The following is a 27,333-nucleotide window of genomic DNA, read 5'->3' on the forward strand; positions in this document are numbered from 1 at the left end:
CAAATTCACCAAATGTTCTTCTTCTGTCTGAGATTTGGCAATCATATCATCCACATAAACCTCGATTTCATGATGAATCATATCATGGAACAGAGTTACCATAGCTCGTTGATATGTTGCTCCGGCATTTTTCAGACCAAACGGCATCACCTTGTAGCAGAAGGTGCCCCATGGGGTTATGAAAGTTGTCTTTTCCATGTCTTCTGGTGCCATCTTGATTTGGTTATAGCCGGAAAAGCCATCCATGAAGGAGAATACCGAGAACTGAGCTGTATTATCCACCAAAACATCAATGTGAGGTAATGGGAAATCATCTTTAGGGCTAGCTCTGTTCAGATCCCGGTAGTCGACACACATCCGTACCTTTCCATCCTTCTTAGGTACTGGGACGATGTTTGCAACCCATGGCGGATAATTGGTGACTGCTAGAAACCCTGCATCCAACTGCTTTTGTACTTCTTCCTTTATCTTGACAGCCATCTCTGGTCTTGTTCTTTTGAGCTTCTGCTTGACCGGAGGACAACCTTCTTTGAGAGGCAAGCGGTGTACCACGATGTCTGTGTCCAGCCCAGGCATGTCCTGATAAGACCAGGCGAAGATGTCAACGTATTCTTGCAGCAATTCAATCAGCCCTTTCTTCACATTGTCTTCTAAAGCAGCCCCTATCTTGATTTCTCTCTTGGCGTCCTCGGTGCCGAGATTAATCACTTCAACAGACTCTTGATGCGGTTGAATAACCCTTTCCTCTTGTTTTAATAACCTGGTAAGCTCTTCAGGGAGTTCACAGTCTTCATCATCCTCTTCTTCAGCTTGAAAGATTGGATTTTCAAAGTCGAAGCGAGCCGTAGCAGAAACGTTATCAATAGGATCCGGTGATGTGCATCTGCATGAGTGATGGTATGTGCTTATGAGTGTGAACAAGAAGTGAAAACTAAACAAAACATTGCCATTTTTTTTATTTTGAAAAACTGCAAAAATAGAAAGACAGGGAACGAAATATTTGAATGCAAAAATACGTCCTTTATTTATGATAAAAATGCAAGTGTCACATAGACGGGCCCTACAATGAGTCATTACGCCCTGGGCGGAATGTAAGACTTGGATATGCATGAATAAACAAAGAAAATTACTCCTTCAGAAAAGTGACTTGGACAATCTCCTCAGAAGACCAATCGTTGATGACTTCACTCGGGATCCTCGGACGCACCCAGTTGTCGCAATCACTATCCCCATCTTCATCATTGACCGTAGAGACCTGACCATACTGAATGATGCCAGCACTGGAGAAAGTTATCGGCCCCTGAAGTGTTGTAGAAGTCAAAACTAGCTGATACCCAATCCCGAACTTATCTTCCTTCACTGGTAATTCCAACAGACGCCCCCAACCGGGAGCAACACCTGAATCCACCACGGCCCGTGCCTGCTTAAAGGATGAGATAGAGGCACCCGCTTTAACCTCTTCCACCGGAGTTGCATCCTTGATTTGAACTGACTCAAAAGCCTGACACAGAGTCTCATGAATTTCACCTTCTACATCTACATACTTGAATGTAGACAGGTTACTGACCAGGATGTCCTCCTCACCACAGACGGTGATAATTCGTCTGTTGACCGGAAACTTAATCTTCTGATCTAGAGTTGAAGAGACTGCCCCAGCATTATGGATCCAAGGACGACCCAACAGGCAACTGTAAGAAGGACTGATATCCATCACGTAGAAGACAGTGTTGAAGGTTTGTGATCCAATAAGAATTGGCAATTCCACCTCTCCAAACACCGATCTCTTAGAACCATCGAAGGCTCTCACAATAAGATCTGAAGGTTTCAAGACCAAACCCTCTACTTCTATCCTCGACAGGGCTCTCTTGGGTAGCACATTGAGAGAGGAGCCTGTATCCACCAGAACATGCGATAGCACAGTGTCTCTGCATTCCATCGAGATGTGCAGAGCCTTGTTATGATTGCGTCCGGCTGGTGTTAAGTCAGAATCGGTGAAACCCAACCCGTTGCTTGCATGCACATTGGCGACGATCCCTTCTAGTTGGTTTACCGAGATTTCTTGAGGTACATATGCAGCATTAAGAACCTTCAGAAGTGCCTCCCTGTGTGCCTCCGAACACAACAGGAGTGAGAGAATGGATATCTTGGACGGAGTCTGAATCAACTGATGGACTACCTTGTAGTCGCTTTTCTTTATGATTCTCAGAAGTTTGTCCACATCCTTTGCAAAAGTGGGCTTAGAACCATCTTGGGGTGTAGAGGTACCCTCATTCACGACTTGCTTGCCTTTGGTTTTCGCCACAGCATCAGCATTATCAGCTTGGGTAACCGGTGGTGAGAACAATCTACCACTCCTGGTGAATCGGCCGATTCCACCGACATTATCCACTGCGGAACCGTCAAGTTCAGGCTTCTGACCCTCTTCTACTTTCAGTGGCCGTTCCACCCTATGATCGTGCGTATACACGCTCCCCCCATAATGCCACGGAATGGCCCTTTCACTGGTGAAAGGTAAAGGACCAGGGGTTGTGATGGTCATAGTAGATCGTCGCACTGGTGGCACGGGTTGCGCTTCTGGCACACTGATCTGATTAGTTGGGTAGAAAATAGTGATAGTAGCAATATCACAGTCGCACTCGGAAACCTCATTCATTGAAATGCAAGCATCCGAAACATCGGGATCAAGTTCAATTACATCAGGATCAACCACATTGGAAAAAATAAATACATCATCATGGATTACAGAATCAGTAGGAACAACATTTGCGAATTCATTAGTAGCATCTTCAAACCCTTCTTCCTCAACCCCTTCCACAGACTCTTGGACAGACAAATCTTCAACCTGGAGGATACCTTTGTCGAGCAAGGCCTGGATACCCTACTGTAGCTTCAAACAACCTCCACTCTGAGTGGCACAATCCAAACAACCCTTCCCACAACCGGGGAAAACATCGGCCTTCAGCAAGCATCCTTTGATATCCAACAATGGAGTCTTCAACTTCAACACATCCTTAATGGACTTGGCTTTTCCCTCTATCATGTTAACGTTCGCACCACCATGCTGGGGCATGGGATTGTTAACGACATTCGGAGCCGGTGCAAGGTCGATGGCCTTTGAATCTATGAGGTCTTGAACTACGTGCTTAAAAGCTTTGCAGTTCTCAATATTGTGGCCAGGTGCCCCAGAGTGGAAGCTACACCTAGCGTTGGCGTCGTAACCCACCAGAAGTCTACCAACAGAAGGAGCCAGAGTGCGCAACTGCACAAGTTGTAGTTGTTGAAGACTAGAAAGCAACTGGGCGTACGATATTGGAAGGGTGTCGAAACGCCGGTCCATCATCCTTTGCCTCTGTTGATAAGCGGGTCTGTTACCCGGTTGCTGCTGCTGTTGATACTGAGCTGGTTGACATTGTGATTGTTGTTGTTGTAGTGGCGCTGCAGCTGGAATGGTCACAGCCGCAACATACGGTTGCTGATGATAATTCTGAAAATTATTCCTCCGGTTATCCCTGTTCTGATAAGAAGATATGGCATTTGCATCCCCTTCTCCCCTCTTCTGTCCCTGAATGAACGGCTTCTTCACCCCTGATGAGGATCCACCTCCACTCTGGCTCTTATAGGTCTTTAGGTAATTCTCCACCCTTTCTCCAGTAGAGACCACATCAGCAAAGTTGGAAGCATTGCACCCACCAGACGCTCCAGATAAGGTCCAGGCAGCGTATTCATGAACATGTTGGCCATTTCCTTTTCCAACATAGGAGGCTGAACACGGGAAGCTGTATCCCTCCAGCGTTGAGCGTATTCCCTGAAGCACTCATTGCTTTTAAGAGACAGATTCTGAAGTTGAGTTCTGTCCGGAGCCATGTCTGCATTATACTGATACTGCTTCACGAAAGCCTCTGCCAAATCCCTCCAGCAACGGATGTGGGCTCTGTCCAGCCTCATATACCATTCCAAGGATGCCCCAGCTAGGCTATCCTGGAAGAAGTACATAAGTAGCTTCTCGTCATCAGAGTATGCAACCATTTTACGGAAATAGGCTTGCATGTGAGTTTTGGGGCAAGAGCTGCCATGGTATTTGTCAAATATCGGGACCTTGAATTTCAGTGGCACTCTCACACCTGGGACCAGCCCCAAGTCAGCAACATCTACTCCCAGAGGATTCTGTCCCTCCACTGCTTTCAACCTCTCTTCCAATCTTCTAAACATGGGGTCCATGCCAAAGTCTTCCTGAAGCAAGGGAAACTGATCATCCTGACCATCCTGAATGGGTTGTTGATCTAGGTTGACATGCGGGATCGGGATAGGCCCCGGTCCATTGGGACCATTAGCCTTTCCAGCTGGAGGATCAACCAACGTCTCCGGTTGAGTAATAGGGGGATCCCTCTGTACCAACAATCTAAGCTCCTGCTGTCCTTGAGCCACCCCTTGAACCAAATCCATGAATTGATTCATGCGAATCTTCATCTCGGCGAGCTCTGCTTGTAGGCTCTCCATCGCTCTCTGTTGATTCCTTCGGGTACCGTATCGGTGAATGCCCGAGTCAGCTATCCTGCTAGTGGGACACCAAACAATACGAGAACACTGCAGCGGTACCTGTTATGCAAGATATGACAATGAATATGTAAATGCAATGCCATGTTTATCAAATCCAAAAGGTATTCTACCCCCTTGATTCCAGTCTCACATCAGGCGAATAGTGCAAGAAGACTGAGTCATGGATAAACTTCTGAGATCAAGATGCAACAAAGGGAAACCAACATACAAATGAGTTCCAGGAAAGGGGCCTTAGCCAAAAGTACATCAAAAGAGGATCCCCACAACAAGCCTGTGGATTATCACTACACAGCAACGAAACAAAAAGTAAAGGGAGGAACATAAACCAGGGATCAGCCTCTTGTATACAACCCATAAGGACTGCTCCTCACTTCATCTAGTAATGCCACCGTGTCGGGATGATCTGGAGATTCTGTCAAATATCGGATAAGCAGATTCCTCTTGTGAATGATCCCATCCAGTTCGTTGATGTGCTCTCTGTAGTAATTCCCATCATCTTCTCCGAATACCTCTTCAAGTCTGGATTTCTTCAAACCTGCCAACACCTTGAGTTCTTCAATCTGTCCTCGAGCCTCATGGAGTTGATCTGTGATGTAGCCATTAGTAGAACGGGCGCACAGAAGCTCATTGTTTTTCCCCTTCAGCAAAGTCGTCAATTTCTCTATCTGACCAGTCAGTTCGGCTACTGTCTCCTCCTCCTTTGCCTTCCGAGAAGTTGAAAATGCATCCCATTGCTCCTGCCACCCAACTAATTTACCATGAGCATCTACTAACTGCTGCTTGACTCGCCTCAACTCAGAACTGGATGATCTCAAGGCTTCGTCTGTCTTCCTGAAGAAGTCCGCCTCCACAGCAAATCTCCTCTCTGCTTCCTTTTGCACTCTGACGGCTTCCCCCTTATGATATTCTGCCTCCTGGAATTGATGCATACAGTCTTGCAACTTCTCACTTAACTCTGAGTTCTTGGTTTGAAGTCCCTCCATGGCACTCTTCAACTTGTCGTACTCCTCTCGGCTCACCATTGTTGACTGCTCAGGAGTAGGTGGATACAAAGGTTCTTCAATAGGGAACGACAGACCAAACTCTTCGACTCTTCCTTGAAGCCACTCTTCATACCGAGGGTAAATTCTACAATCTCCTTTTCCAAGGACGGTTCTTCCTCTCTTGATCACCTTGAGCCAGGCCTCAGCTGCCTTACGGGATACCGTCAAATCAGGCGAAGAATGGAAAAACAGAGATTCTCCCACATCCTTTTCCAAAGGCGGAGTTCTTAAAGCATATCCAAACTGTCTAACTGCTAGAGAAGGATTATAGTTGATTCCTCCTCTTCTTCCTACCAACGGAACATTTGGGAAGTTCCCACAACTATGAATAATATCTGCCCGAAGCAAGCTCCGGTCGGACCACCAAGAAATATCTTCAGCTCTCAACCCCATCAATCTCTTCGACCAACTCAACGAGTCCTTGACATTAACGAACACTCCTGATTCGGGTAGGTGAGAACTGAACCACCTATAAAACAAAGGCACACAACAATTCAACAATCCCCCTTTTCTATTCTTATTTCTGTGGTGCACTGAATGAAAGAAATCTCCTAGCAAGGTCGGTACTGGATTTCTCAACACGAAGAGGAGTATTGCGTCCATGTCCACAAATTTGGCGACATTAGGGAACAAGACAATCTCATACACGCAAAGAGCCAACACAGCATTGAAACCCCTCTGGTTACCGTCTTCCAGCTTCTTCTTTGCTTCTCCCAGTAAGAAACTCAGATGAAAACCACTAACTTCTCCCTTCTGACACATATTAGTCTTCCAGACTGATTCCTCCAAATATGTGGCTGAAGCAACCATGCTGAGATCGGGCAGAAACTCAGAACTGTAGAGCAATAACTGTGACCTAATAGGAACTCTGAGAAAACTGGCAATCTCCTCCAGAGTAGGGACCAAGATATAATCCGGGAATGTGAAACACCTCAATGGAGGGTCATAGAACTGTAGCAGTGTGAATAGGGCGTCATGTTGATCTTTGGAAAGAACCGTGACGAAACTTAGAATCAGACCGTAATCCTCTCGGAATCCTTCTAGAGAACCAGGATCCATTAACTGCATCAACTGTTGGATGGGCTCCAGACAGACCACCGGAAACTTGTAGGCGACAAGTCTCTTTCTGCCAATATACATCTTAAGAGAACCAGAAAAACTCCGACTGGAATCAAGAAGAAGATGTAAACCCCCTTGAAATGGATAAACATGTGTTAAATGATATGAATGCAAATGATGTGATGATGTGAATGCAATGCAGTGGTATGTCAATCAGGATTGCTGTATCTGCTTGAACATCTGTCGGGTTACACTGTCTGAAGAGAAAACCACTGAGGAATATAATACAAGATCAAAGCTCTGCTCTAGAAAACCGGGTTGGTTGGAGGTTAAGGTTTCCTGAATTTAGCCCGCCCCTCACTGGTAGGTTCTAAGAACAGAAGTTCGTCAACTTCAGCCCTTCAGTCGCGAATAATACGTTTACCACTGAAGGTTTGGCATTATTACGGGATAAAAGACCTCCACTGACTCCCCTCAACAGGACATCCTAAAGCAAGTTCCCAGTCTCGGGGTCCTCGGATTGATCAGCGAGAATGCGCCCACCAGAGCTAACATAATCACGTCTCGGAGGAGAGGCCTCGACTGAGTTCTCGGGAAATGGTCACCAGAGTCGACGATTTCTAAAGGAACATCATGTCGTTACGGAACATTCGTAGGACATAATATATCCAAAAGAAACCTCGTCTGGGTGTGGTTCTTCACGAACGACTTAACGTAGCAACATGCCACGCAAGCCTCATGATCATCTGTAACACCCTTCTACCCAAACGACATATTTATATATTATCAGAGTACAACATGTAGAAGAGTTTACATTTCATACAACATGTTATTTCTCGCATCACAACATAAAATATATTCTTTATTTGATTTAAAACTTCGCAGCGGACAACAACATAATTATTATAATAATGTGTCAACATGATCTCCACAAAGCATCTCAACAATTATCCATCATAAACAACATAAATAAAATGTAATTATCTATCGAATCCCATAACCCCGGTGTCACATGACCAGAGCATTTGACTCGACTCCGTAGAATAACTCTACACTTATTCTTCAAACCTCAACAATAGCTACTCCGCTGTATCTGCACATTGCTCATCATAGATGAACATAAACACATGCAGAAGGGGTGAGAATTACATTATTAAATAATAATATAACGACAGGAATATAAACATAATTATATATCACATATGCCAACACATCTCATCATAGTCATCCTAATCAACATACGCATGAACATCAACGAAACAACATATCAAATGCAATGCACACACCCATGCATGACTCAACACGACTCGGTATACCCATTTTGTGACCAACTACAGGATCACTACTCCCAGATTCATCACCATAGAATCCGAGTTCCCCGTAAGGAACCAAGCCTCTCAACAAGCCCGGAGTCAACAACATCATTGGAACTCAGTCCGTTCATCACTAGGCATCGGCCTTTCATGAATGCATGCACACCAAACATGCATCACAATCAACATCGCAACAACAGCATCATGTAGTCATGTTATCATCATCATTAATAGCATGACATACAACTCAACAAAACCACAACCAAATTATAACTTAACAAATTAATTCATCACACTTAACCACAATAGGCCAAATCACAATTTCAACATAAAAATTAGCCATTTTTCAATACTGGAACAGTGTTAACCGGTTAACGCCACAGGTTAACCGGTTAACGCAGGCAAAACTCACTTCTTGGCAAAACGCAACAGTGTTAACCGGTTAACGCTATAGGTTAACCGGTTAACGCAGGCAAAACTCAACATTTTCACAAAATATAACGGTGTTAACCGGTTAACGCCCTGGGTTAACCGGTTAACGCAGACAAAACAGCAGTCCCTGCGCTAACACAAGGCAGAATGCAGAGTTCTCCGCATTTTCCGCCGTTGGAGGACTTCCGGACCTCCGATTCAACTTCCGTAAAAAGCTATACGTTCGGAAATTCATAACTAACCTAAACACATATTCAATTACAGTCTAAACACAGTTTCATCCAACGTGAGTTTCCATCAAAACCCCAATTTTCCCAATCTCCCTAAAATCCCCAAAATCCATCAACAATCCAACATATACATGAAATTGCTCGCATATTATCGTTTAATAAGATTCAGACCCCTTACCTGAGATAATTCGGCAACTCAACTCTTCAGCTTTTCCACTCTTCCGCCTTTGCTCTACCGCTTCTCCCTTCTCTGCAGCTTCTCAACTTCCACGTAAAACTCTTCTGTTCCCAAAAATGAGACTATTTTTCTTATTTCCCACTTATATATTTTCCAAAATAATAATAATAATAATAAATCCAATAATCCAATTTATTTAATTAATTAATAAAATAATATTATCAACTTAATCAAATAATTCTTTTACTTTATTTGGGGTGTTACAACTCTCCCCCACTTTAGAAGTTTTCGTCCTCGAAAACATACCTCAAGCAAATAGAGTCGGATACGACTCCTTCATCTGATCTTCGCGCTCCCAAGTCAAGCTCTCACCAGCTGGACCTCCCCAAACAACTTTCACTAGAGCAATCTTCTTACCTCTCAGGGTCTTCTCTTCTCGGTCATCTATCCGAATTGGCAACACCTCAACGGTCAAATTATCCCTCACCTGGATATCATCCAACTGAACAACATGCGAAGGATCTGCAATATATTTTCTCAACTGAGATACATGAAACACATCATGCAGATTAGAAAGCGACGGCGGTAAAGCTATCCGATACGCCACTTCCCCAACTCTCTTCAAAATCTGATACGGACCCACAAACCTCGGAGTAAGCTTTTTAGACTTTAAAGCTCTACCCACACCTGTCGTCGGAGTAACTCTCAAGAACACATGATCTCCCTCTTGGAATTCAAGTGCCTTTCTCCTATTATCATGATAACTCTTCTGACGACTCTGAGAAATCTTCATTTTCTCCTGAATCATCTTAACCTTTTCAGTCGTCTGCTGCACAATCTCAGGTCCGAGTACAACACTCTCACCTGACTCATACCAACACAATGGAGTTCTACACCTCCTACCATACAATGCTTCATATGGAGCCATACCGATACTAGCATGAAAACTATTATTATAAGTAAACTCCACTAACGGCAAATAATTATCCCAAGAACCACTCTGCTCCAATACACAAGCTCTCAACAAATCCTCCAAGGATTGGATAGTTCTTTCAGTCTGACCATCCGTCTGAGGATGATAAGCTGAACTCAACCTCAACTTAGTCCCCAACGCTTTCTGCAAACTTTCCCAAAATCTAGAAGTAAATCTGGGATCTCTATCAGACACAATACTGGATGGAATACCATGCAGCCTCACTATCTCCTCAATATACAACTCTGCCAACTTCTCTAAAGAGTGATTAATCTTCATCGGCAAGAAATGCGCCGACTTAGTCAATCGATCCACAATCACCCAAATAGAATCATTACCTTTCACCGTCCTCGGCAATCCCGTCACAAAATCCATGGAAATGCTATCCCACTTCCATTCAGGAATCTTCAAAGGTTGCATCATACCTGCCGGTCTCTGATGTTCAGTCTTTGACTTCTGACAAGTCAAACAGGCATACACAAACTTAGCAACATCTCTTTTCATACCAGCCCACCAAAACAACTTCTTCAAATCTTGATACATTTTTGTTGCACCTGGATGGATACTCAATCCACTCCTATGGCCCTCTTCAAGAATATTCCTTCTCAATTCAGACACCTCAGGAACACAAACTCTACCTTTAAATCGCAGGATGCCATTCTCATCAATCTCAAAATTACCACCATTACCCTGGTTAACCATAGTAATATGATCAACTAGAGCGACATCAACTTGTTGACCATTCCGAATATCTTCCAGAATTCCACTAGTCAACTTCAGCATACCCAACTTTACACTATCAGCGGAAACTTCACAACCCAAACTCATATCACGGAACTGTTCAATTAACTCAAGCTCCCGAACCATCATCATAGACATATGTAGAGACTTTCTACTCAGCGCATCTGCAACTACATTAGCCTTACCGGGATGATAACTCAATTCAAAGTCAAAATCCTTCAGTAATTCTAACCACCTTCTCTGCCTCATATTTAACTCTTTCTGATCAAACAGATACTTCAGACTCTTGTGATCACTGAACACTTCGAATCTGGAACCATACAGATAATGCCTCCACATTTTCAACACAAATACAACAGCTGCAAGTTCTAGATCATGCGTAGGATAATTCCTCTCGTGAACTTTCAATTGTCTAGAAGCATAAGCCACAACTTTACCATTCTGCATCAAAACACCACCAAGACCCATCAAAGAAGCATCACAATAAACAACGAAGGGCTCACCAGGATTAGGCAAGATCAACACTGGAGCACTGGTCAACCGCCTCTTCAACTCAACAAAACTCGCTTCACAAGCTGCATCCTACACATACACTTGACCCTTCTTAGTCAACTGCGTCAACGGCAATGCCAACTTAGAGAAGCCCTCAATAAATCTGCGATAATAACCAGCTAACCCCAGAAAACTGCGTATCTCAGTAGCAGACTTCGGAGTCTCCCACTGTAATACAGCATCCACTTTAGCAGGATCAACGGAAATTCCACCACTCGAAATCACATGGCCAAGGAAACTCACTTCCTTCAACCAGAACTCACATTTAGATAATTTTGCATATAATTTCCTTTCTCTTAACACCTGTAAAACAATTCTCAGATGTCCTGCATGCTCTTCTTCCGTCTTAGAATATATCAATATATCATCTATGAACACCACCACAAAATCATCAAGGTACGGATGAAATATACGATTCATATATTCCATAAACACACCTGGAGCATTAGACACACCGAACGGCATCACAGTGTATTCATAATGACCATACCTCGTACGGAAAGCAGTCTTCGCAATATCATCTGACTTCACTCGGATCTGATGATAACCCGACCGCAAATCAATCTTACTGAAAACATGAGCTCCAATCAACTGGTCCATCAAATCATCAATCCTCGGCAATGGATACCGATTCTTGATAGTCACCTTATTCAACTGCCGATAATCGACACACAACCTCATCGTACCTTCTTTCTTCTTCACTAACAATACTGGTGCACCCCAAGGAGAAACACTTGGACGCACAAACTTCTTCTCAAGCAATTCTTCAAGTTGCTTCTTCAATTCAACTAATTCAGTTGCCGACATTCTATAAGGAGGCATCGACACTGGACTCGTACCTGGTACTAAGTCAATGGCAAATTCAACTTCACGTTCTGGAGGTAAATCACTTACATCCTCCGGAAACACATCCTGAAATTCACAGACAACAGGCAAATCTACACTCACCACTTTCTTATCCGCTTGCAGAGACGCAAATAAAGCGAATATCTGGGCTTCATCTTTCACAAAATCCCCCACCTGCCTAGCAGATAGAAATCTTGCCTCATCATTCTCACCAACTTCAGAAAACTGCACCGTCTTTCTATAGCAGTTGATAGACACGCCATAGAATTCTAGCCAATTCATTCCCAGAATAATATCAATTTGGTGCAAGGGTAAGCACACCAAATCAACCATGAACTCTCTCTCAAAGATCGTCAACTGACAACCTCGCCAGACAACAGAAGTCTCCACAGAACCATTAGCAGGAGTATCTATCACCATACTTCCGCCTAGGGACGACATAATCACACCAATCCTAGTCGCACACTCATACGAAATAAACGAATGAGTAGCACCAGTGTCAACAATAGCAAGCAATTCAACATTATTAATCAAGCAAGTACCTTTAATCAGATTATCTTCTTTAGGAGCTTCAGCCCCACTCAGAGCAAACACCCTACCAGTAGTATGAGCTGCAGTAGCCGCCTTCTTCGGTTTCGAGCACTGCGAACTGATATGACCTTTCTCGCCACAATTAAAACATGTCGGACCAGCATCCTTACATTCAGTAACTCTATGACCAGTCTGACCGCATCGGAAACATCTCAGCACTTTCTTGGTACAGCTATCAGCACGGTGGCCTGGTTCGCCACACTTGAAACATTTACCAGCTATGGAAGATCCTCCCCCACTTGGCTTCTTCTCATCTACTACTTTCTGCTTACCTTTACCATTCGGAGATGCATAAGGACCACCACGATCCTTATTCTTCTTCTCACTAAGACTTTTGTAATGAGCAGTCCTAGCCTTGCTATCTTCCTCGAATATCCTGCACTTATTAACCAGTGTAGGAAACCTACGAATCTCCTGGTAACCAATGCCTTGTTTGATCTCGGGACGCAACCCGTTCTCAAACTTGACACACTTGGATCCCTCAGCATCAGCATTATTATAGTGAGGACAATACTGCACCAGCTCTTCAAACTTCGAAGCGTAGTCAGCAACAGACATGTTACCCTGCTTCAGTTCTAGAAATTCCATCTCCTTCTTACAGCGCACATCAGCAGGAAAATATTTCTCCAGAAAGGCCGTCTTGAACCTTTCCCAAGTCATCTCAGCACCTGGTACTTCAATTCTCTGGCGAGTGTTATCCCACCAGTTTTCAGCCTCTTCAGATAACATATGCGTACCAAACTGCACCTTCTGTGCTTCAGTACACGTCATCACCCGGAAAATCTTCTCAATCTCCTTCAGCCAAATCTGAGCACCATCCGGATCATAGCGCCCTTTGAATGTAGGAGGGTTATTCTTCAGAAACCTTCCCAAATTCTTAAACTCGTCGACCGGCGGATTCTGCTGCGCCTGCATAGCCTGCGCCATAGCAGCCAAAGCCTCAGCAATCGCACGGTCATTTTCCCCAGCCATACTCTGCACAACACAACCACAACCGTTAAATATCGACAGTGTCATTTCCACTAATCGACCAACAGGGAAAACATCACATTATGACTCGACTGGACTGACAATGCTCTGATACCACTAATGTAACACCCTTCTACCCAAACGACATATTTATATATTATCAGAGTACAACATGTAGAAGAGTTTACATTTCATACAACATGTTATTTCTCGCATCACAACATAAAATATATTCTTTATTTGATTTAAAACTTCGCAGCGGACAACAACATAATTATTATAATAATGTGTCAACATGATCTCCACAAAGCATCTCAACAATTATCCATCATAAACAACATAAATAAAATGTAATTATCTATCGAATCCCATAACCCCGGTGTCACATGACCAGAGCATTTGACTCGACTCCGTAGAATAACTCTACACTTATTCTTCAAACCTCAACAATAGCTACTCCGCTGTATCTGCACATTGCTCATCATAGATGAACATAAACACATGCAGAAGGGGTGAGAATTACATTATTAAATAATAATATAACGACAGGAATATAAACATAATTATATATCACATATGCCAACACATCTCATCATAGTCATCCTAATCAACATACGCATGAACATCAACGAAACAACATATCAAATGCAATGCACACACCCATGCATGACTCAACACGACTCGGTATACCCATTTTGTGACCAACTACAGGATCACTACTCCCAGATTCATCACCATAGAATCCGAGTTCCCCGTAAGGAACCAAGCCTCTCAACAAGCCCGGAGTCAACAACATCATTGGAACTCAGTCCGTTCATCACTAGGCATCGGCCTTTCATGAATGCATGCACACCAAACATGCATCACAATCAACATCGCAACAACAGCATCATGTAGTCATGTTATCATCATCATTAATAGCATGACATACAACTCAACAAAACCACAACCAAATTATAACTTAACAAATTAATTCATCACACTTAACCACAATAGGCCAAATCACAATTTCAACATAAAAATTAGCCATTTTTCAATACTGGAACAGTGTTAACCGGTTAACGCCACAGGTTAACCGGTTAACGCAGGCAAAACTCACTTCTTGGCAAAACGCAACAGTGTTAACCGGTTAACGCTATAGGTTAACCGGTTAACGCAGGCAAAACTCAACATTTTCACAAAATATAACGGTGTTAACCGGTTAACGCCCTGGGTTAACCGGTTAACGCAGACAAAACAGCAGTCCCTGCGCTAACACAAGGCAGAATGCAGAGTTCTCCGCATTTTCCGCCGTTGGAGGACTTCCGGACCTCCGATTCAACTTCCGTAAAAAGCTATACGTTCGGAAATTCATAACTAACCTAAACACATATTCAATTACAGTCTAAACACAGTTTCATCCAACGTGAGTTTCCATCAAAACCCCAATTTTCCCAATCTCCCTAAAATCCCCAAAATCCATCAACAATCCAACATATACATGAAATTGCTCGCATATTATCGTTTAATAAGATTCAGACCCCTTACCTGAGATAATTCGGCAACTCAACTCTTCAGCTTTTCCACTCTTCCGCCTTTGCTCTACCGCTTCTCCCTTCTCTGCAGCTTCTCAACTTCCACGTAAAACTCTTCTGTTCCCAAAAATGAGACTATTTTTCTTATTTCCCACTTATATATTTTCCAAAATAATAATAATAATAATAAATCCAATAATCCAATTTATTTAATTAATTAATAAAATAATATTATCAACTTAATCAAATAATTCTTTTACTTTATTTGGGGTGTTACATCATCCACTCTAAAACCTGTGTGTACACTCAAGCCTGGGTAATGGGCTTATCTCTCGTAGAACATCCCATCCCAACAAACAAACAGCAGCTCCAACAGATACAGCAGATGAATGCAAGCAAGTAAGTAAATAAATGTACAAAAGCATGAACACCCAATGAACAAGAAATCACACGAGCTAGGAGGGACTCGCTTAGGGAAGATGGACCAGCAAGAGGTCAACTTCTTAGTGTCCCTAGCAGAGTCGCCAGCTGTCGCAACCTGAAAAATACAGTGCGCGAAAAAAACAACCGGCGAAAGAAAATGACAGAAGAGTCGCCACCGTGCGTTATTCATCCCAAAGGAGGGAAAGGAAACGCTCGAAGTAAACCTGAAAAAGGAAAGGACAAGACGGGGTCTCGCAACCAAATCTTGGGTTCGGGAGTCGGTTATGCGAAGGGAAGGTATTAGCACCCCTACGCATCCATAGTACTCTACGGGATCCACTTTTGTGGTTTTCGTCTAAAGGGTGTGGGTTTACCTAATGTGTTTATTTACTAAAAAGGTTAAGAGAAATGACTCGCGCGGATGTCGCATCCACTGCATACGTATCTCATCTGAATATGAGAATCAGAGTCTTCGTAGCTCGACTGACCTATGGGTTGGGAGGATGTGTGCTCGCTAAGACATCGCGTCTTATGCCTACGTATCTCATCTGGAATGAGAATCAGAGCAAGCCGTAGTTCGGCTAACTACAGGGTTGTGGATTGGGTTTTGGACGAACGATGTCACTACACAATCTACCGGATGCTCGATCTTTGGAGACTTACTCGCCTGTAGTAGAAGGAGTAAACGTGTTGCTTTGGGTTTTAGGGTTTGGGATGCTCGAGGGCAAACAGGCAGTCCTTGACGAAGGAACCGCGCTACATGTGGGGATATGAATACAAAACACAAAACATGTATCTCAAAGTAAAATGCCACCAAGGGGCTCAAACATTGCCTCCTATCAAGGTCTTCCAGCTAAGAAAGCGATAAAGTACGAGAAAAGGAAAAAATTACCACACGGATAAAGATCCGAAGTTACAGCAATTAAAGGATTAGCAACCCTGAGATCTCTCCAGCTAGACCATCAAAGAAAATCAGTCAATACGATTAATCAGGATAAACCTCCGGATGGTATCCCTGCAAGAGTATGTGAGCCCTCACGAAAACTCAACAGAAAGGTTAGACAAACAAGGTGAAATCCAGGGAAAACAATGCCATGGCAACACAAAGACAGGTTAGAGAAACAAAATAGGGTAACCAAGAGTTGCCCCTAAATCAAAATGTAACCACATGAATAATTCCATCAAAATTCACAAAAAGCTCACAAAAAGCAATCAAGGGTAGGAGGCCTAAACCTCTTGTCAAACACATGCATCAAAAGGGTATCAAATTCACCCATAATACCTCATACATTTAGAGCATTCAAATTAAAGGCATAAAGATGATGGATATATGGCAAACCTGATTGGAGAGATTGATTAAGATTGAATGGTACGGCCGGATCTGCAAAGTAATACTAGGATTTGTGTGAGGCGGAGTGAACTTCTCAGGGCTGCCTGAAGGTCGCTGCAGAGTAATTCCTAGGTTTCCTTCTCTCAAAATCTTTCTCCAGTGAATCTCCCAGTGTAACTCCAAGTGTGTTTTCCTCTACTGAAACTTCAGTATTTATAGACTGATTTTCGTGGGTAGTGGGCTCAAATGAGGGAGACCCAAGTCCAAAAAAATTTGTTATATTTTATTTATTTATTTATTTTTAAGTTTTTTTTTTTTTTTTTTTTTTAAGTTTTTTTTTTTTAAAGTTTTTTGGATCTAATTCTGATTGACATGATGAAATGCAATGTATCTAATGTTGAATGACCTAAAAATGAATGCATGCATGAGGTGTAACGCGTATGCTTCCTGGAAAAATGAAGGGTAAATTTTGGGGTATTACACACTTCATTTAGAAATGAAAAAGGGGATGGTTTTGAGCCTTCAACTCCTCTCCTCGATTATTTGAATACGAGTTCTCTTACTCAGTTAGTCACACAATTGTCATTTTCCCACAAACTTATAACTCAACTAAATCAAATCATTTTCATAATAAACTAAACGAAAAGGGAGATGGTCTTGAGCCTTTAATTCCTCTCCTCAAATACTTGGGTACAAGTTGCCTTACTCGATTATCCGATCATTTGTCGTTTATATAAAATACATCAACCATACACAAACTTATTTTCATAATCAATTAAGGATGAAAAGGATAGTGGTCTAGAGCCTTTTATTCCCTTTCCCGAATATTTGGATACGAGTTGCCTTACTCGACTGTCCGAGTATTCTTCATCCATTAAAAACACCTTAACTACTATCAAATCCTTTTACAATTAAAGGTGAAAAGGGAGATGGTCTAGAGCCTTCGATTCCTCTCATCGACTATTAGGATACGAGTTGCCTTACTCGACTATCCGAGTATTCGTCATCCATTCAAAACACCTTAACTATTATCAGAATCTTTTACAATTAAAGGTGAAAAGGGAGATAGTCTAGAGCCTTCAATTCCTTTCCTCGACTATTAGGATACGAGTTGCCTTACTCGACTATCTGAGTAATCGTCATCCAACAAAATACCTTAACACATCAAATCTATCCTTTTCTCACCCTCGTGCGATCGAAATCAATCAAACCAAACATCCAACATATTAAATCCAACTTGTCACCCCCGTGTGATTAAAACTCTTTTTAGAAAGAACACTATTTAATCATTTCTAATGCGCATAACAAACTAGTGCTTAAGCCTCCGCCGAGAGTAAACAAGTTAACGTTTAGCCTTTAGAACACGATCTAAACAGTTGTTCACTAAAAGACGTCAACCAACCGTAGTTCCCCGAACTACGAATGCTCTGATTTCCTTATTGCACTATAAGGATACGTAGGCACGAGATTGCGAGATCTTGGCGAGCACACTAATAAAAAACCTCCCTTTTCCCCCTTCTGAGGTTTCCATCCATCTCCATTTCTAATATTTTATTCACTCAAAGAAATAACATTCAACTAATATTCAAATCGCAAATTAAACTAAAAGGTTCCCGTTGAGTACAACGGACGCGAGGGGTGCTAATATCTTTTCCTTGCGTAATCGACTCCCGAATTTGAATATGGTTGCGACGACCATTATTCTAGTTTTTAAAGGTTTTATATTCCTTCATTGGGATAAATAAAGTTCAGTGGCGACTCTGTTCGAACTAATTTTTTCCGCGACCATCGCGAGGAATCGTATTTTTCGAGATGCGACATGTATTTGATAAACCATTACACAAATCATCACCATGCATTAATCATATCACTTCACTTGTGCATATCATTCATCTGACACATCATGAAGCCTTGTAAAATAAATAAGAAAAGCCAAAGCCCAATCATACTTGACACCTCCCTAAAAGCCCAATAGCTTGGCATCTCCAAAGCCCAATCATACTTGGCACCTCCCTAAAGCCCAATTTACCTAGCATCCCTCAAAGCCTAACTTACTTGCCATACCTAAAGACCAATTTGCTTAGTATCCCTCAAAGACCGACTTGCTTGGCATCCCATAAATCCCAACTTGCTTGGAATCTCTCAAAGCCCAACTTGCTTGGTATCTCTCAAAGCCTAACTTGCTTGGCATCTCACAAAGCCTAACAACTAGCATTATGCATATAATAATCATCATTTCATAAAACATTACATCTTCAAAATGCGTAGCATATCCATCAAGACGGGGAACTACGCCATACAAATTCAAGCATGCATACAAAGTATAAGCCAAAGACTCGTCCGTGTTGACGCTATTTCTTTCCAACACTCGGTTGTGTTGACCATATTTTTCTAACACTCGTCTGTGTTTTTTCTAAAACCTTTTCAATACTCACCCGTGTTGACATTCTCTATTTTCAATACTCGTCTGTATTTATTTCCAACACTTGTTCGTGTTAATCTCCCCCTTTTCAATACTCGTCCGTATTGATTTCAAACACTCGTCTGTGTTGATCTCACCTCTTTTTCAATACTCCTCCGTATTGATTTCCAACACTCGTCTGTGTTGATCTCCCTTTTTTCAGTACTCATTCATATTGATTTCCAACACTCGTCAGTGTTGATCTTCCGTATTGATTTCCAACACTCGTCTGTGTTGATATCACATTTTTTAATACTTGTCCGTATTGATTTCCAACACTCGTCCATGTTGATCTTAAAATTTTCAATACTCGCCCGTATTGATTTCCAACACTCGTTTGTGTTGATCTCATCCATTTTTCAATACTCATCTGTATTGATTCTAACACTCATACATGTTGATCTTAGATTTTTGAATACTCATCTATATTGATTTCCAACACTCGTCCGTGTTGATATCACTTTTTTCAATACTCGTCTGATTGATTTCCAACACTCGTCCATGTTGATCTTAAAATTTTTCAATACCCGTCCGTATTGATTTCCAACACTCGTCCGTGTTGATCTCATTTTTTCTCAATACTCATCCGTATTGATTTCTAACACTCGTTCGTGTTGATCTCACCTTTTTTCAATACTCGTCCATATTGATTTCCAACACTCGTCCGCGTTGACATCCTTTTTTGATACTCGTCCGCATTGGTTTCCAACATTTATCCGTGTTGAGACTCTCTTTTCAATACTCGTATGTGTCGAGCTATTTCCCCCACAAAACATTTCAGTCAATTCCTAGTAGATAAACCTACGAAAGGTTGTCTTCCAGTCCATATCCCAGGTAAATAAATTTCCAATACATTTACTCTCCTTACATTACATTCATTCCACTCTCAACAGGATTTTTTTTGGATATTCTTGTATTTAATCCTCTTCTACCTTGAAGGCCCGATAAGCTATCACCATTCATACATTTAGGTCCAAGATGATTAAATAAGGACAATTGTCATACCCCAAAATTTGCCATACTTCTTTCCATTTTCACCTTGTTCATGGTCTTGGGTTCATCTACATACTCATAGGCATTGAGGTCATTCATTTACAATTTCATTCTTCAGGTAGCATCATTTGAGTCAAAGGTTATTATTTAAGAAATAATGCATTTGGATTATGGTTTGCAAACTTGGTTCATGATGTTTCACTTTGACTTTTTTTGCTTTGGGCACCATAAGACCTTGATGGATCTTTCTCTTGGATCAAGTTTCTATGGGTCATTAATATTTGGTTTGTGGTCTTTGTGGGTGACATAATCACATTAAGAGTTAATGACCTTTTTAACCTAAAGTCTTACTTAGAGATTTCATCTCATTTAAGCTCAAGATCAATTCAAGAAATCTGGTTCGAGTTCAAAGATTCAAATCATGGAGGGAAAAACATGTTACTTGACATACAAGACACATACACAATTTATTTTTTAAAAAGAAGCCATTTTCATTACAAAATATCAAATCATATTACAAAGTCCAAAATCATGAAAGTTATACAAAATTACACATCTTTGACCTATAATTGACTTTTGGTCAACTGATGACTTTTTGGTCAAATAGTTGACCAAAATCAACTGACTATCCTAAAATCCCACTTGGATCTTCCGTGATTGAACTTCCAAGCTTCCAAGTCTCCAACCATGATCCATATCTTGGTTTCCATGCTTTGTACATTTTGAAAAAGCCATGCCCAAACTTATGGTAAACCTGCAAAGGAAACACAAGGCCATGACATCACAAGCTCAATATTTTGGCACTATACATGCACCTAAGAATCAAGCAAATCATGATTCAAACCTAACAGATCCATGCATACCATGACAATCCAATCATTCACATACTCTAGCTGTAGCTTAATTCAAGCATTGTATCATAAAGTCATAAATTGGTAAAAATTTAAATCTGCATAATCTCTACTAATTTCATGATAGCCCATGGTTTAATCTAATCCGCTCTAACTTTACAACTCACTCACATAATCAAGTCCAATTTGTTAAACAATGCTAACTTCAAATTGATTAACAATCAACTCCCATTGCACTAACTTCAAAATCCAAGAAAACAATTCAAAAACTGACTTGTTAAGTTTCTCATAACAATAGCTATGGATATCATTTTTTTTTCAATATAACTAATAACAAATTTCCAATTAATCCATAACAGTTATAACTTAGATCAAATTATCATTCCAATTCTAACATATACCACTAACCTCCTAACATAACTAACCATTCCAATTGAAGATCGACAATTTTAATCAAACTTTTAATATGAATAACACTTTTCTCCGGTCCAGAATCCACACCTTTCACTCTATTTGTGCTTGAAGCTTTTTAATCTTCTTCCCTAATTAGAGCCTTTTGATTATCGTCATTTTTTCCCCAAGTGAGCACACATAATTCTAAAAGATTTAATCGTTTTAAATATTATTTTTACTTTCTAAAAAATCAGATTTCATCGGTCAAATTTATCGAATTTAATTTTTGTTATAAATAAAACAAACAAATTTGATTCACCTAAAATATTATAAAGAAACAAAAAAAAATGTTATTGATTTCTTCGATAACACAAAAGAAATTAAAATATATATATAAAGAAGCAAATAAAAAAATATTACTGATTTTTTCAATAACACATAAATAAAAATTAAAAAGCTTATGAAAGAAACATAACCGAAATTTCATAAAAATATGCCACAATTATATCAAATTTGTTATTTTATCAATTAAAAATATTAATTTTAATTAGATAAGTTATTATAAGAAGCAAACAATTCTTTTTATTAATAATAACAAGAAAGAAATTAAAATGGAGAAGCTTATCAAAAATCCATAACAAGTTTTGCAAAAATATAGCACGACAATAACAGATTTGATTCGACAGATATGAAAAAAACTTATCAAAATTTATAATTAAAAATATCCCAAAAATATGCTTCATCAAAATAACAAATTTTATCTTTTATCATAGATAAAACTAACAAATTTGAATCAATAAGATAATATAAGAATCAAATTAAAAGAAAAAAAAGCATTATTAATTTCTTCAATAACACGAAAAGAAGCAAACCCACTCTATAAATATCTCCCAAACACTCCCAAACCAAACCCCACACCCTCAGATCTATAAACTTAATCTTTTTCCTCTCAAATTTCAGAAACAAAAACTCAACCACCTCTTCTGATCGTTCCGCCATGGCCAATCAACCTGAATCCTCCGATGCGTAAGTCTCAATCTCCCCCTTTCGTTTCAATTCTTCTCCACCTCAATTTTCTTGTTGTAATTTTGATGAATTTGATCATGTTTTTGTTTATTCTTCTTCAGTAAGGGAACAAAGAAGGATTTTAGCACTGCCATCCTGGAACGCAAAAAAGCTCCTAATCGTTTGGTTGTTGACGAAGCTGTCAACGATGATAACTCTGTTGTAGCTCTTCATCCGGAGACGATGGAGAAGCTTCAACTCTTTCGTGGTGATACTATCTTGATCAAGGTATGGTTTAGTTTTCGATTAGTGTCACTTTCTATGGTTGCAATATGATTAGGTTTTCATCATGTAATTGGTTAAATTAAATTAGTATTTGGCTTAGGGTTAAGATTTAATAAATCAAAACAATTTTTTGATATAACTGTTGTGTTATAGGGTTTTAGAGGTTTTTAGTGGTAACCTGTTTTAACTATGAAGCATACTGTGTTAAAACAAACTTTATGGTGTTGTGGTTAATGTTTGTGCAAAGTGCTTTGGATTTTTTCTTATTGTGGTATTATATTTGATTAGGGTGATTTGTTTGTTAATTATTTATTGGGGTTTTGTTTGCTGATTTTGGTTTGTAGGGTAAGAAAAGGAAAGATACTATCTGTATTGCTCTTGCTGATGACACATGTGAGGAACCAAAAATAAGAATGAACAAGGTTGTGAGAAACAATCTTAGGGTTAGGCTTGGAGATGTTGTTTCGGTGCACCAATGTGCTGATGTCAAATATGGGAAGAGAGTTCACATTCTTCCTGTTGATGATACTATTGAAGGAGTCACAGGGAATCTCTTTGACGCGTACTTAAAACGTGAGTTACTCTTTCATTGTGTGTTTGTGTATTCAATAAGGGTTTTAATCTTTTAGTTCATTGTTTTTTGTGTATTCAATTAAGGGTTTTTTCCATCTGCTTTATCTTTTACTTCATTGTGTTTTTGGGTGTTCGATATTTTTTTTATCTGCTTTATCTTTTACTCTCTAGCTGCCATGCACATTGGTATTTGTCTTTTGTCATAAGCATCTTTCCTATTTGTTCAGGGAGGGCTGGAAAGGTGAAGGGTGGTAGTTTGTCTTGCAATATTCAGTATTTTATTTTTCTTCTTTTGGTATATTTTTGTGCTCATACAACGCTTGTAGTTGGGAATAATGGCTGGATTGCATTTCAAGAAAGCATTTTTTAGTCAATTACTATTTTCTTTTCCCAAACATTACATCATAAAATGATTGTCAGTGATTGCAAATTTTGGAATCATTGATTGGCAATGACAATCAATGATCCCAAAATTTGCAATCACTGACAATCAATGATCCTTGTTATTGTTTCCTTTTGCTATGATGGTTTCAATATAATGAGATAATCAATTCATTTATATCCATGCTCTGTCATTGTAAATTTTGTGCCGTTTTATTGTTTCCTACTTCGTAGCATTTATTTTACTGAAAATTCTGCCACTATCTGTACTTCATTTTCTAGGATAAAACATACCAAGCAGTTCTTGTAATATTTTTACTTGCAATTTATTGAATTTCGAACGGAAACATGCCACAATTTAACTGACAGGAAAGGTCACCAGTTTCTTACTGGCATCGACCCCCTCATGACATGTAAACCTGCTGCATTCTAATTTCTTTTGAATTCTAATCCCAGTTTTACCTTGCAGCTTATTTCCTGGAGGCATATAGACCAGTGAGGAAGGGTGACTTCTTCCTTGTGAGAGGAGGGATGAGAAGTGTAGAATTCAAGGTTATTGAAACTGATCCACACGAGTACTGTGTTGTTGCCCCTGACACAGAGATCTTCTGTGAAGGAGAGCCAATTAAAAGGGAAGATGAGAATCGATTAGACGAGGTTGGTTATGATGATGTTGGTGGTGTAAGAAAGCAGATGGCACAGATTAGGGAACTGGTGGAACTGCCTCTGAGGCACCCACAGTTATTTAAGTCTATTGGTGTCAAGCCACCAAAAGGTATTCTATTGTATGGACCCCCTGGATCTGGGAAGACTTTAATTGCCCGAGCAGTTGCAAATGAAACAGGTGCCTTCTTTTTCTGCATTAATGGCCCTGAGATAATGTCAAAACTCGCTGGTGAAAGTGAAAGCAATCTAAGGAAGGCATTTGAGGAAGCAGAGAAGAATGCTCCATCCATCATATTTATTGATGAGATAGATTCCATAGCTCCTAAGCGAGAGAAAACTCACGGTGAAGTTGAGAGGAGGATTGTTTCCCAGCTCTTGACACTCATGGATGGTCTTAAATCACGCGCGCATGTAATTGTTATGGGAGCCACAAATAGGCCCAATAGCATTGACCCTGCACTTAGGAGGTTTGGAAGGTTTGATAGGGAGATTGATATTGGTGTTCCAGATGAAATTGGGCGTCTTGAGGTTCTTCGAATTCATACAAAGAATATGAAGCTTGCTGAAGATGTAATATTGAAATTACTTTTCTCTTAAGTTATGGTTTGGTTTGAATGATATGATTTCTGAAAGAACTTTGTCCTTTCCGACATTTGCAGGTTGATTTAGAAAAGATTGCTAAGGAAACACATGGTTATGTTGGTGCTGATTTAGCTGCATTGTGTACTGAGGCAGCACTTCAATGCATCAGAGAAAAAATGGATGTGATTGACTTGGAAGATGAGACAATTGATGCTGAAATATTGAACTCCATGGCAGTGACAAATGAGCATTTTGCTACTGCTCTTGGATCAAGCAATCCTTCTGCTCTCCGTGAAACGGTACATATTTATTTACCCATAAGTTTGTGCTTGTCTGTGTTAAGCTACCTGTTCTCTTGTTCTTACTTTATTGGGTGTGTATAATCTTAAATTCTCTATTGAAACAGGTTGTTGAAGTGCCTAATTGCAGCTGGGAAGATATTGGTGGTCTTGAAAATGTTAAGAGGGAACTCCAGGAGGTGAGTGAAACTCTTACATAATCACATTGATATACTAGTTGCCTCTTATCCGCCTGTGAACGTTTTTGTTGTTCTCTTTTGCAGACTGTTCAATATCCAGTGGAACACCCTGAAAAGTTTGAGAAGTTTGGAATGTCGCCTTCAAAGGGAGTTCTTTTCTATGGTCCTCCTGGTTGTGGTAAAACACTTTTGGCAAAAGCTATTGCCAATGAATGCCAGGCAAACTTCATCAGTATCAAAGGTCCTGAGCTGCTCACGATGTGGTTTGGAGAAAGTGAGGCAAACGTGAGGGAAATTTTTGACAAGGCTCGTGGTTCTGCACCATGTGTCCTATTCTTTGACGAACTTGACTCCATTGCAACTCAGGTTGGTACCAGACCGGGTTACTAAGCTATGATTTGGACTTTGGGCAAATTTTATTGTCAAACTTTTACAACTCTTCATTCATTTCAACTATTTCAAATATAGAACATTACCTATGGTTACATAACTTTTGCTTTTCTTTAACTTGCAGAGAGGTAGTAGTGTAGGAGATGCTGGGGGTGCTGCTGACAGGGTTTTGAACCAGCTGCTAACAGAAATGGATGGGATGTCAGCAAAGAAAACCGTGTTCATCATTGGCGCCACTAACCGACCTGACATTATTGACCCGGCTCTTCTGCGTCCAGGGCGTCTAGACCAGTTGATTTATATCCCTCTCCCAGATGAAGATTCCCGTCATCAGATATTTAAAGCTTGCTTGAGAAAATCCCCCATCTCAAAAGATGTTGATATTAGAGCTCTTGCAAAGTACACCCAAGGCTTTAGTGGTGCTGATATTACTGAGATTTGCCAGCGTGCATGCAAGTATGCCATTAGAGAGAATATTGAAAAGGTACAGTTTTGAGCTTCTCCCTTTTCTATTTACAATTGAAATTGGATCTGGTTTAAAATGTATTTTTTTTGTTTCTTGTTACTCTTACCAGGACATTGAAAAAGAGAGAAAGAGAAGTGAGAACCCTGAGGCCATGGAAGAGGATGTTGATGATGAAGTAGCTGAAATTAAGGCAGCTCATTTTGAGGAATCAATGAAGTATGCCCGAAGGAGTGTAAGTGATGCCGACATTCGCAAATACCAGGCATTCGCCCAAACATTGCAGCAATCCAGAGGGTTTGGAACTGAGTTTAGGTTTGCGGATTCTGGCTCCAGTGGTGCTGCTGCTACAGGTGCATCTGATCCTTTTACATCTGCCGGCGGAGCTGATGATGATGATCTTTACAGTTAGGTCGTACTTTTATGCTCGCTGATCATTGAAAAGAATGCCTGAACTGTTTATGTACTTGTCATTTTGCGTATCCCCAAGGCTTCCTTTGGATTATTGTTATTGTCATTGCTTCTTAAAAGCATTGTTTATACGGCAAACATTAGGTGTAATTTTAAAGTTGGAAAACTGTTTAGTTTTTCTATTTAACTTGACAGCTTTTGAAACTTCCACATGAACAAAGTTTTACACAGATTACACATTTGTCTTTTTCAAGTATTTATATAATCAATGTTATGCATACACATGAACCAAATTTTTGTTTGTGTTTTCTGTGAGATGCCTGGGATTGGAATGATGATTCTGCATTTTTTTTTGAATATGCTGAAAATAAACAACATTGCAAATATTTGTTTTATTATATATACACAACTTTAGAAATCTTTTAATATATTAAAGCAAAATCAGCCTCTGCCTAAATCACTTTCTCAGAGAGTTTCCATCTAATTTTACTGTTCGAATTCTTCATTTATGAACTTTTTCTTTTCTCTCATGGTCATATTGGCATAAACCCTGGTATTATTACGTTATATGAGCTGTTGGTAAGCATGTCATTTAATAGCATATGTATCAATTTGACAATATATAGGAGGAAAATGATGTGTTTGATCTA

At 40.4% G+C, this 27,333-nt stretch overlaps 1 protein-coding gene across 1 annotated transcript; it reads left to right on the plus strand.

The window, feature by feature from the left end:
- Positions 1 to 22,299: 22,299 nt before the first annotated feature.
- LOC127125794 (cell division cycle protein 48 homolog) lies at positions 22,300 to 26,918 on the plus strand. The gene is made up of 9 exons (XM_051054613.1): positions 22,300 to 22,475; positions 22,577 to 22,742; positions 23,084 to 23,312; positions 24,163 to 24,929; positions 25,019 to 25,240; positions 25,348 to 25,419; positions 25,504 to 25,785; positions 25,934 to 26,293; positions 26,385 to 26,918. Exons 1-9 carry the CDS (start codon positions 22,447 to 22,449, stop codon positions 26,682 to 26,684), a joined length of 2,427 nt encoding a protein of 808 aa, XP_050910570.1. The 5' UTR covers positions 22,300 to 22,446; the 3' UTR covers positions 26,685 to 26,918.
- Positions 26,919 to 27,333: the final 415 nt, after the last annotated feature.

The sequence above is a fragment of the Lathyrus oleraceus genome, chromosome 3, assembly GCF_024323335.1.
Source record: "Lathyrus oleraceus cultivar Zhongwan6 chromosome 3, CAAS_Psat_ZW6_1.0, whole genome shotgun sequence".
In the NCBI taxonomy this organism is placed as follows: Eukaryota; Viridiplantae; Streptophyta; class Magnoliopsida; order Fabales; family Fabaceae; genus Lathyrus; species Lathyrus oleraceus.

What these genes read in the sequence shown, in the direction of transcription:
- LOC127125794 (XM_051054613.1), top strand. Translation starts at nt 22,447, where the DNA reads ATGGCCAATCAACCTGAATCCTCCGATGC. An exon ending in GTGATACTATCTTGATCAAG is followed by an intron (nt 22,743 to 23,083) that starts GTATGGTTTAGT and finishes TTTGGTTTGTAG; the next exon opens with GGTAAGAAAAGGAAAGATAC. An exon ending in ATATGAAGCTTGCTGAAGAT is followed by an intron (nt 24,930 to 25,018) that starts GTAATATTGAAA and finishes CGACATTTGCAG; the next exon opens with GTTGATTTAGAAAAGATTGC.